The sequence below is a fragment of the Neofelis nebulosa genome, chromosome 4, assembly GCF_028018385.1.
Source record: "Neofelis nebulosa isolate mNeoNeb1 chromosome 4, mNeoNeb1.pri, whole genome shotgun sequence".
In the NCBI taxonomy this organism is placed as follows: Eukaryota; Metazoa; Chordata; class Mammalia; order Carnivora; family Felidae; genus Neofelis; species Neofelis nebulosa.
Window position 1 is genome coordinate 87,459,251 of NC_080785.1, and position 12,491 is coordinate 87,471,741.

At 34.5% G+C, this 12,491-nt stretch overlaps 1 protein-coding gene across 3 annotated transcripts in view; it reads right to left on the reverse strand.

Moving 5' to 3' along the window:
• Window positions 1–943: 943 nt before the first annotated feature.
• Window positions 944–12,491, reverse strand: part of PHTF2 (putative homeodomain transcription factor 2) — a 127,783-nt gene continuing 116,235 nt past the window's right edge. For 2 of the 3 annotated variants that reach the window (XM_058725297.1, XM_058725296.1), the window contains 5 exons: window positions 11,565–11,651; window positions 7,829–7,984; window positions 6,850–6,945; window positions 4,386–4,511; window positions 944–3,352 (listed from right to left, as the gene is read on the reverse strand). In XM_058725297.1, the coding sequence (XP_058581280.1) occupies window positions 3,332–3,352; window positions 4,386–4,511; window positions 6,850–6,945; window positions 7,829–7,984; window positions 11,565–11,651 (486 nt within the window). In that variant the 3' untranslated portion in view covers window positions 944–3,331. Of the gene's footprint in view, window positions 3,353–4,385; window positions 4,512–6,849; window positions 6,946–7,828; window positions 7,985–9,783; window positions 9,930–11,564; window positions 11,652–12,491 lie in introns of those variants that run through there. The other variant, XM_058725298.1, reaches the window with a different exon arrangement.

Genomic DNA, 12,491 nt, shown 5'->3' on the forward strand with positions numbered 1-12,491 from the left:
TGATAAGGACGTTGGACTAGGTGGTGTCTAAGGGCCTATGTGACTCATTCATTCATTCATTCAATAGACTGAGATTTTTCTATGTATCAGGTACCATTTTATGTGCTAGGAATACAGTGGTGAATGCAGTTAAAATCTCATGGAATTTACATTCTACAAAATTCCTGATCATAAGGTAGTAATTCTCAAGGTAGTGAGGGGTGACAGGTGGGACAAATTTTCCAAGTCACTTGGGGAACACTTTTTAAAAAATATACTGCCTCCTAGATCCACAGTCTCACCCCCAGTAGGTAGGCTCTGTGAGGAGCCAGTGCTATTGATAAGCATTTGAGGTATCCTTTGTACAGACTTGGCAGAAAAAGGGTTGAGAATCAGTGCTCTAAATGATACGGCAATTCAAAGACATGCCAGCCATATGCTCTATTTTGCATTCTGAAGGGAGACTCATTGAAAGAGCCAATTCCAAGCTTAAGGTAAGTTGCAAAGTGCAATTGAATTAAAAGTCCCTGATTAATTAAAGTCCTATGAACACTTGTACCAATCAATAGAAATATTAGAATGCTTACCCATCTTATTTTTGGCCATGATCTCTCATGCTGAACTCATATGGCAAACTGTTTGATTAAAAATACCACTATCCTTCTGACAATGAGCTTTAATATCCCAGGCCATGGCCAGTTTTCTGTATTTAAATACAAACAAATAAGCAAAAAAAAAAAAAAAAAAAAAAAATTAATGACATCATAGCATTTTGGTGGCGGAAGATATTCTTTCATGTTGAGAATCGTAACAAAATCTTAAATGTCGGGAAGTTTTAAAAAATTTATTTCCACTCGTCTGAAATCTAAGAGTGATAACTAAAGTTTATGCTATAGTAAATACAACATTACCATAGAAATATATATGAATTTAAAATGAAAAGAAAACAACAGAAAACCTTCAGTTTAACACTGTCAGCATAGAATATTTTATTTTAAACTTGCTGTTCAAACGTTCAATTACAACACATGTGGCAAAGAAACAACAGTTAACACACAACATCTGCCACAATTCTATCTCTGAACTGCCTTTTCTATATTATGTGATATGTTACAATTTCTTTCAATTTCTTACATTCACGATATTCTTAAAGGCAGCAAATGTCAATTTTTTCTGCTTTGAAAACAATTCCATTAATATTTTGAAATTGCTTAAAATGACAACTTTTTCCTTTTGGTATTCTATTGCTGCCCACATTAGAGACATAATTCATAGTATTTATAGGTTGTTGAGAGGTATACTGTACTCAATAAATCAACTCCCAACTCTAAGTTAAAATGAACTTCAATCCAAAACAAGCATTTTCCTAAATCAGTATACTCAGCTACCTTTCTCAAAAATATTTCCATTCTGAAATAAGTTTTTTTTTTGTGAGATACAATAGTTTCATCTTTTATTCCTAACAGAACTCATGCTGTACTTTTTTTTCTCAAAATATATTTGATATATTCTGTGCAAAATGTTAAGTTCTGTATAGGTATGTACCTTATTCTGAAAAAGTTTATAAAATATAATTCCTAAAAACAACCTCAACATTAGACAATAGAGGAAGAAGAAACGTATCAAACAAAGCCTAAGTTTCCACATGAGAAAATAAGTATGTTCTTAAAGCTCCAGTAATACATTCCTTGAAAGAACTCAGAATGCACTTTGGTCATTATTAAACATAGGAGAACATAGGTAATAAAACAAATTGCTTTTGTTGTTTTCTACATAAAGAAAATATACTACACAATGAGGCTGATCAAAAGGAATGGTAAGAGCAAAGTGATATTATGACATGGCTCTGTTCTCTACACATTCCTGATCTTAAGATTATGATTTGGGGATTAAAACTGCACCAATCAAATAAATCATTTACAATTAATTATTTTAATAAATTCCCTAAAACATGGTAAAAAATGTGAGGATATTCAACATGATATACCTTGCACCAAGAAAATTCTATACTGTTTCAAATAAATTCTTTGTTTTAGAAACTAGATACCCAGTTAAAAAAAAATTGCAAAAACATTTCATGTTTTATGTAATTCCTAATATATTCTTGATTGTACAAATGTAACAACTTAAAATCAAGGTCCAATGTAAGATATCACCATATTTGCCCTATCTACCTAACATGCCAACATGATATGTTCTCATTTGGACACTTGGCAAATTGTGTGTGCATGTGTATGTGGGGGGAGTAGGTAACTTTCCAGGTTAAAAGCATCTAAAATAGCCCTTATAAAATTGGAGGTGAGGGGGATGCACCAGGTTAAGTTTAGAGGATAGAATTTGCAAACTGAAGCTCTTTTCTGAAAATTTGGATATAGTTTTATAACTAGCAATCAAAGGAATATTTTATTGGTTCTTAACCTTGTTCTTAAGTTGTTCATTTGAGTGTGTATACACTATAGTGTACCATGGGGAGAAAATTATTTTACTTGAGTAAACATAATAATGTACTTTAGTAATATCAATAGGCACTTCACTTGTGAGATGAGTGTATACCTCACTCAAAAGGATACCATATCATGCCCTAGTACACTATAACATACCCCATATAAAGATACGCATTAAAAGTAACAATTTTAAAAAGTGCACATTTTGAGCATGCACAGTTGGAGCTGTGCAAACAGCCCAGTGTTTCAAATAAATACAATTATTACTAGTTAATTTTTATCAAAATATCTTACAGTATGGTAACCATTTACAATTATTGCTCTATTAAGAGTTTTATCATCAAAGAGCACTTGTTGACCTGTTATGTAATACCATATATATTAATACTGAAGGGTGTGTAACTGCAGCTTAATCAGTTCAGATCCTGGCATTGTTCCAAAATAATTCAAGAGAAACCCTGACTGGATCTTGATTCACCAAAGAACACACTTTATGTGTTTAGCTGAGTCCAATGCAATATTCCAAGTTAAAGAAGTTTTCCTCAAGTAAGGCAAGTTCACGGCATTGATGGAGAAACGGGGCTTAGCAATGGCTTCTATTCTCACGATTTGTTATTTTGTCAATTATTTATGAACAATTACCAGGATCTCAAGTATCTGGATATCAGTTTTATCACCCTTTCGACAACTAAGTACATCAATGCTAAAAATAAAATATAAAGACTAAAATAAATGTAAAAAACAGTGAACAAGTAAAATAAATATAAGAATTGCACAAGACAGTCTGATGTAAACACTTCGATTTCCCAGCTGAGACTCCTGAAGCAAAGAGTCAGTGACTGCTTTCAGGCAGCTTAGTTGGTACTCTTATTCTGGAAAAGAGGCTACATCTTCTTTTCTCTGCATTGTCATGATTTAATCTTCCACAGCTAGTGAAAAAATAATAGAAGTAGTAACCATTAGAGTCAGGTTTTTTTTTTTAATGTTTTTAAATGTTTTTTATTTATTTTGGAGACAGAGAGAGAGAGTGTGCGCTTGAGCGGAGGGCAGGGCAGGGAGAGGGAGGGGGACAGAGGATCTAAAGCAGGCTTCACGGCAACAGCAATGAGCCCAATGCAGGGCTCCAACTCATGTACCACGAGATCATTACCTGAGCAGAAGCTGGACGCTCAAACAACTTAGCCATCTGGGCACCCCTAGAGTCAGTTTTAATACTGTAACTTATAAATTATATTACATAATGCTATTATCTAAATTTCATTCATAAACAAGTATAGGTTCTACTATTTTAAACTCTTTTATCCTTGCATTTTCAAGAGTAACTCACCTTAAATAAAAAAGTAAAAATCAGATTTCCCTTGCTTTCTTTTATTGGGAAGTAGCAATATACATATACCACTTGTTTAATATGAATAATCTACACCTTACTCACTAAGAGTTGCGTATATGCTGGGGGATATATGCATTGCTATATAATAAATAACTTTTGGCCAAAAAAAGAAATAAGGCTCTTCTTTTCCTTTTTTATCACCTAAATTAGATTCAGATTATGAGTAAAAAATGAATACCTTATTCTATACAAGAATCCTATTTGTATGAATACTGTTCCAAATTAGGAGTTCCATGAGCATTATAAACCAAGAAAATTATTCATTCTTTGTGCACAATATTATGAAAATGATTTCACCACTGTGCATTCGAGATCTCAAAAGATGGACAGGGTAAAATAAATGTCACAAGGTGTCACAGGGCACTAAGAAATAAAAATATACCTGGAAGGGGCACCTGGGTGACTCAGTCAGTTGAGTGTCTGACTCTTGATTGTGGCTCAGGTCATGATCTCACAGTTGTGAGATCGAGCCCCACCTCAGGCTCCATGCTGCATGTGGAGCCTGCTTAAGATTCTCTTTCTCTCTCTCTGTCTCAAAAGAAAAAACAACACAAAAACTTGGAAACTCTTACCTTTAAATTAAATCCAAGCAAGTCACTGATAACACCAGAAACAGCGGACAGTATGACAACCTGGGTGATGTTATAAAGCAGTGGATTCATTGTAAGCCCATATAATCTAAAGGGACTGTCCAATTCCTAGCAAAAGAAAAAACATAAAACAAAAAACATGAGCCCAGAAATACATTAAGAATCAAGAGTTAAACTAATTCAGGGCAATATACAATGAGAATTTTTGAAAAAAACTTTCATAAAACAGTTACAAATTGTGGATAGTTTTAGAAAGGATAAACTTGGTTAAACTTAAACTATATATATATATATATATGTATATTATATATATATATACTTGCAGGTTTTTCTTTTTCTTAGAAGTGACTTCCATTAAAAGAACTCTGTGATCTAAATTTGTAACTGCAATTTCCGTCTCAAATGAATGACTAGTAAAGTACTGGTCTAATAATTACCAAGAGGTATGAAAACATTTTCTAGTATAAGAACAAAAAATGTAAGAGAATAATACCTTTTTGCACAAGAATTAGAAAAGTAGCCAAATTTTCTGCTATTATTAATACATACACAAAACTCCCTTTAAGACAATTACTTTTCAAATATAAGAATTAATTGATTCAAAGATTTAAAATTCTATGATTTACTTATTCTCAGATTCAAAGTTATATGGCAGGCCCTGTGTTAAGCTCTAGGAAGTCAGGATTTAGTCCCTGTGCTGACAGACCTTACAGTTGAATAGACATACAAATAAATAATTAATTGTGTCTCCCATAAAAGAGCTATGTATTAAAAAGGCAGTGGGTCCTAGAGGAAGGTGCTCCTAAAACTTAGTGGGAGGAGGTTAATAGATATTCCATAAGACACATGAAAACATGGCATCTTTGAATGGCTACAGGTTGCCCAGCATTGTTAGGGGCCAACTGCAAGGAAAGAAATCCTTCAAATCTGTAAAACGGGCTACTTAGGTAAGGGTCATTCTTTACACAAATCGTACTAACAGACTGAATTTAATCAGGAAGAGTGTATCAGATGTGCACATGAGAAAGGTCACAGGCAGCAGGGAAGCACTGTGGAAAAGGCGCTGGAGAACAGTGAGACTAGAAGCAGGAAGGCCTGCTTTGTTCAATGGATCAAAGCTCAAGTGAGAGACAATGAGGGCCTGACCTAGGATAGTACTGATAGGGAAGCGGAGATGAACTAGAGGATATTGGAGAGGTTAAATCAATGGGCCTGAGAATTTCTTGGCAGTGAAGAGTGACAGAGAAAAACCAATCTATATTAACTCCCAGGTTTCTGAGTAGAAGATTGTATATGACTGTGTGTGATCAAAAAGGATCACATTGTTGTGCTTTGTACTTTAGTTTCTCAAATTTCCCTCTACTCTGGGATTGAAGCTGCTTGTAAGTCTCATCCTGTCTAGCATAGTGCCTACACTCTGAAGATATTCAACACATATGTACCAGACAAGCCCACCCGCCTCTCTTCTGAACCTTGTTTGTCAAGGCCTATTATATACTGTGAGGCAGTACCTAATTAAGACTTTTTAATTGACTGAAGAATTAAATGTAATACTGAGAAACTACTAATTTTACACCATTCTCTGAAAACATTATATTCAATTTGTTACAGAAATTGAGATTTTAAAAAACATTTTCCTTTTAAGAAAGAAAAACATTACTAACACTGCAAAGCAATGCTAGAAATATTTTATCAAATTACCTCCAAAGAGTTATTATGACATCAAATATTTTGAAATTATATTTTGTTACCAAAAATGATTTGAAAATTTAAAGGTTTATTGGTGATATATATTTATTATAATTACTCTGTATTACTAATTTTTAAGCTAACTCAGGCCACGCAGAAGACTGCTCTGAGAAATACAAAATGAGAAAATTTCCAAATTAACACCAAATCTCCCTTTTTGAAATCTATTTTAAGTACTAGGAGGCAAAATTTCCAAAGATACCAACCTCTAAATACTTTAAACATTAAAGTCTTAGATTTTCAAAAGTTATTAAAATTTCAAAATGATATGATTTGGATCACACTGGTTAGTTTTACAATAAGTAAAATGTACATGACATGAATGTGTTCAAATATAATTTGGAAACAATTTGGATAATCATAAAAACCAAACATAAGATAGGATCTGCAAACAAAAGACTAAGATAAAATGTCAGAACAGCAGGGGCGCCTGGGTGGCGCAGTCGGTTAAGCGGCCGACTTCAGCCAGGTCACGATCTCGCGGTCCGTGAGTTCGAGCCCCGCGTCGGGCTCTGTGCTGACAGCTCGGAGCCTGGAGCCTGTTTCCAATTCTGTGTCTCCCTCTCTCTGCCCCTCCCCCGTTCATGCTCTGTCTCTCTCTGTCCCAAAAATAAATAATAAAAAAAAAAAAAAAAAAAAAAAAAAAATGTCAGAACAGCATATTCCACATTATATCCATTTTCAGTTTTATTTTTACCTTTAGCAGTTTAGTAGCCAGCTTTAAAACATTATTCACTAGTGTCAGTTCCTCTTTTTTGTTAGGTTTCTTCTCCATTTTCAAGTAGAGGTTTATCTTTTATAAAAAAAGGAATGAAAACGAGGAATGAATAGTTAAAAATACTTAAAATTACAACAAATACTCATTTTTAAAAGGAATTGAAAGACAGTCACTAAAACATTCATGGTGCTTCTCCACGTATTGAGATTATAGATGACATTAATATTCTCCTTCATACTTTACTGTATATTCCAAATTTCCTACAGTAAACATTTTATAATAAAATTTTAAACTTTTCAGATTAAAGCTGACACAAGAAAGGAAAACTCGATTTCATTACTTAATAGGTGAAATACTTTACTCCTAGAGCCAAAACAAACAAAAGACTAAGTAATAACTAAAGTAGATCAGTTGGTTTGTTTGCTGCTCTCCCCTTTCCCTTTAATTGAGCTCATGTGACAGGATTACTGATTTTTAAAAATCATACTTTCCCTGGCAAAACTACTCAAAACATTTTCACTTGCAGTAAGTTTCTTTGAGTAATTCCTATGGAATGGTAAGGAAAATATTAAACAAATTAATACACAACAAAGTCAACCATCAAAACTCTTATGCTTTATCCTTCCTACTGAATAAAAATTCCTACTTCTTCAAATACGGCTCTGCTAGGCTGCCAAGCAAACATATCCCACTAATGGTTTAAAGTTCATCACTTCTATAAATAGTACTTGCTTCTTGTCAAATCAAAGTGAAACAGAAAAACAACAGGTCAGATTTGAAAGCCACATCAAGGCAGGAACATTGAAGAAAGGCTCATGTCCTATCAAATGTCAAGTTTTTCTTTGTAACACAAAAGCAATCTAAATACAGGTTCCTAAAAAACCTCAAGTAAATGAAAAGATTTTTAGTTTAATATGTAGATTATAGGCATTAACTTATAATAAACATGCATTCTCACCTGTTCAGTAAGTAATATTGAGGTATTGCTATATTTTTTACTTGTCTCTGATCCAAGGGTAACAAATCTTAGGAGAAAAAGTGTTAACGAGATGCACCAGATTACTAGTTCCCAATTGTAGTGACAATCAAGGAAGATCTCATGCACGTGAAGCAACTAAAAGTGTACGAAAAAGGCAACATGAAGCAGCAATGTGATTGAAACAATTTCTTTTTTAAAGGAAATAACATTTTATTTCATACAAATTGATCACGAATATAGTATTTTTATTTTAAAAACATTCCACATTTACTATGAAATATTTCAAACACATCAATAATGTAATCAAAGCCCATGACGAGAAGGTAGAGAGGGTAACTGCCTTACTCCCAATTTTAAAGTAAATACCCCTAAGGTACTAAATATCGTATGTACAACGTCTGCTTTAAATTTTTAAAGATATACTTTAAGATTAAGAATAGTACTTTCCAGTCATTGTATTATGAATCTCCACTGAAATTCACCAATTTGTTTTCTGCATCTGTTAAGATGATCATATGTTTTTTCCCTTTTTAATCAACTACAGGAGCTCAAACCAGATTTGTGAGTTGAAAATCTTTGCATTCCGGGTATAAACTATATTGGTCATGGCATATTTATTGTTATTAAGTTGCTGGCTTCATCTTCCTAGTATTTTGCATTGAAGTTAATAAGGAAAATTAGCTCACAGTTTTCCATTTTTATACTGTCTCTCCAGTCAATTGGTATCAAGATTCTATTAGTCACACAAAATGAGTTGGGGAATAGTCCCTTTTTTTCTACTCTCGAGGTGTTTTGTGTAAGATTAGAATTACTGTTTATTTGAATAATTGGCAAAATTCAACTGTAAAACCACATGGGTCTAGAGGATTTTTGCTGGTGGCAAAGTTTTAAACTATTGAATCAATACTACTTTGTAGTTACAGGTCTCCTCAGGTTTTCAGTTTTCGAGTCAGATTTAGTACATTATGCATTTGTACAAATTGTCCACCTAGGTTTTCAACTTTAATGATATAAAGTAATTTATACTAGCATTCTTTAAACAATTTCTCAACTGTGTCAGTAGCTTATAGTTTAATACACTATGCTTTCTAAATATTTGTTATTTATATGCTTTAAAATTTCCAAATGTATGAGCTTTTCTGCTGCTGTCATTGTTTTCTACCGTAACTGCATTACTGTTAGATTAAGTGGTCTACATTGTCTCAGCTGAGAATTACTTTGTGTCCAAGTACATAGGAAAGTTTTGTAAACTGTCCTTGTGTTTGAAAAGAATATGTATTCTCTAATTTTAGAACAAAATTTAAACTATCTTGTTTAGGTACATATCTTCATTGTTTTTTGTTTGTTAGTTTTTTGTCTGTTTAATCTATCAATTACTGAAAGAAATGTGTTAAAACCTTCCAATGACTGGGGCGCCTGGGTGGCTCAGTCGGTTAAGCAGCCGACTTCGGCTCAGGTCATGATCTCGCAGTCCGTGAATTCGAGCCCCGCGTCAGGCTCTGTGCTGACAGCTCAGAGCCTGGAGCCTGTTTCAGATTCTGTGTCTCCCTCTCTCTGACCCTCCCCCATTCATGCTCTGTCTCTCTCTCTGTATTAAAAAAAAAATTAAAAAAAAACCCTTCCAATGAGGTTTTTAAAAATAACTTCTTAGTGTTATTGATTTTGGCTATCTGTACATATATTTTGAAGTTACTGGATTACATGCATACAAGCTGAGAATTATAAGACCTTGATGAATTATTCTTTTAATTTTTGTCACGCTTCCCTTTATCCCCCATTGAACTTAGATTACAGTCATTTCATCTGATATTAATATGAACTCACCAGCTTTCTTATAGCTAGTATTTGCCTGCCTCTTCATAAGAGACAGAACTACTACAGGATGTACTTCAGGAACATGGAAATTAAACTTGGAACAAAAGGCTAACATGCAATAAGGAACTGTAAGTAAAGAAATCAGTCTTTTCCTCCTGGTTGCTTTTAAGATTTTTCTCTCTGTTTTGGTGTTCTGTAGTTCTTCCACAATGTGTCTTGAGTGTAGATTTATATTTATTGCTCCTTCTTATTCTTGTTGTGCTTCCTAAATCCGAAGTTAAGGTCTTAGCAACACAGAAAAACTGTTAGCCATTATCTTTCCAAATATTGCTCTCCTTCTCCTTTCCATCTGGAATTCCTATGGATATATGTTGGCTCTCCCATGTTTCAATCTCCTTTTCATATTTCCATCTCTTTATCTCTGTCCTTTATTTTGGGTAGCTTCTTCCATCTCCCATTCACTATTTTTAGCTGTCTTCAATCTGCTATTTTTTATTGTGTTGTTAATGTCAATAACTGAATTTTTCATTTCTCTGAAGTGCTGTCAGTTCTTTTTCAAATCTCTGTTCTTTTTTCATAGTGTTATCTGTGTCTTTATCTTATAGTTCTTATCTGATCAGTTTATCATCTGAGGCAGCTGGAGACCTAATCTCCTGCTTGTTGGTTCGCTGACTGGCTCAACATGGATGGTTTCTTCAGTGTTTTGAAACCTCAAGAGGCTTCATCTGTGGACATCCTGAGGCCTAGGCTGAAGTCATATTCCCCAAGAACCAATCTTGGTTTTGCTTCTGCCAAATATCCTAGGACCGCTTTTTATATTAACTTCTTGACACGGAGATAACAGGACAAGATCTGTAATGCACATTTTAAACCCTGAACCTCTAATAAGGGCAGACCTACAGTTACATATTCTTAGGGCAGAGACTTATCCCCCCATTGTAGTCAGAGTCCAGGCAGAGTTAGATGAGCTTTCTTATTATCCTCCTGGCCTGGTGGACAGGTTGTTTTTCTTATTCTACCTTTTCATGGAGACTGTAGTCCTGTAAGAGGTCTGGTTTACGGGGGGGAGCATGTATAAGGGTGTATGCAGGCTGAGGCCTCATCTTCTGTCCTCTTGTGGGCCTAAATCTCAAGTCTCTAGGATACGAAGATTGACAGTGTACCTCACCTCCTCATCCTAGCGCTCTCACAGCATTAACACATATACTTAACTGCTCTGTTTTTTAGCTTTATCTTCATTTTTGGCCCCTTACTGTCTTATAAACTCAGATATGCATGTAATATATACATAGAAGAGCTTATATATGAATATTAAACAGCTAAGTTTCCACCCACCCTCTGGACTATACAGTATTTTAAAGCAGAAGAATCTTCAGGTAATCTAGTATGTCACAGTACTTGAAATGGAAGTTTAATTTTATAACACAGAATATCCTGAGATACTTCTGTGCTTCCTGACTAGTCTTGGACAACGAGAGTTCTTTCTCAGAGCCTGAGGCAGTCATGTCACAGTGACGATTCAGATATAAAATGAAAGAATACTACATGTGAATAAAGCAGAGATTCGTGAAAAACAGTCTGAAACAATATTGCAATTCTAGCCACTAATAAGTTTGTTTTGGGAAATAAAGATAACCAGGTAAGTGACTGAGAAAAAGTAATTACTATATATTCAATCAATAGACATCTGAGACTATGCTAGCCACTGCTCATGACACAGAGATGAATAAGACACATTTATTTATTCTACTGAAAAAAAAACTGCAAAAGGTCAATTTCAAAACTTGTATAACTAGGCTTCCTTATAATATTATTACTGTGGTTATTATTAGAAAGCCTTCTGGACCCCAATAATTATAGATATGATTATCTACTTTCTACACAGAACAAGTCAACTCACCTGGGCACAACAGATAAATACAACTGATATAGTCAACAAGAAAGCAGATGAAACTATAACATCGACTGATCGCTGAGGACCTCGACGCTGGGGAAAAAGAGGAAAAATGCTTTTAAATATATTTACTAATTAGCAGCTAATTCCATGCTTTCAATTAAAGTGTTGATCCCTCCCTGCAGGTTGATCATAGCTTACAATGTTGAAAATATACCTAATTTGTTGGATGAATTTTAATTACAAAGTGTTACTATTTCCTGAGGATTTGCAATACAGTAAACATGGTGAATACATAGCATAGAATTCTTAGCATAACTTCCACGTTTTTCATTTCCTTTCATTCCAAATATTTTGTCAAACACTAATCATTTATTCAACAGATATTTTTTGAGCACCTTCTCAGAATGAGGCGCTGTGCTGGGCACTGAAAATACAGCAGAGAACAAAACACACACGGTCCCTACCTTCACAGGAAGTAGCAGGAAGTCAGACATCAAGCTTATAGCCACAGATATATGTGATCAGTTGTAATAAGTGCTATAAAGGAAAGGTAAAGGATGCTCGGAGAAAACTGGTAGAGAATTTGGTTTAAGTATCACTTCCTTAAGGAGATCTTTCCCAGGCCCACACTCCTAACTCTTACAGGCAAGTTAGGAAGATAACCTGGGAAGATCTTCTTGATACTGTGATACTTATACCAGAATAGGGTGCTCAGGTATGATAGCACATGGCAGTGTTCCTGGCAGAAGGAAGGACAAGTGCAAGAGCACAAAACAGTAAAAATAATATTGCATTCAAAGAACTGAAGCAGTCTGGTATGGCTGGAATGCAGAGAGGAAAGTGTTTCAAAATGAGACAAGGGAGACAGGATATCCTCAGGAGCTAGGTCACGAAGGGCACTGATAAGCCCTGTTCAGATTTTGTCCTTTA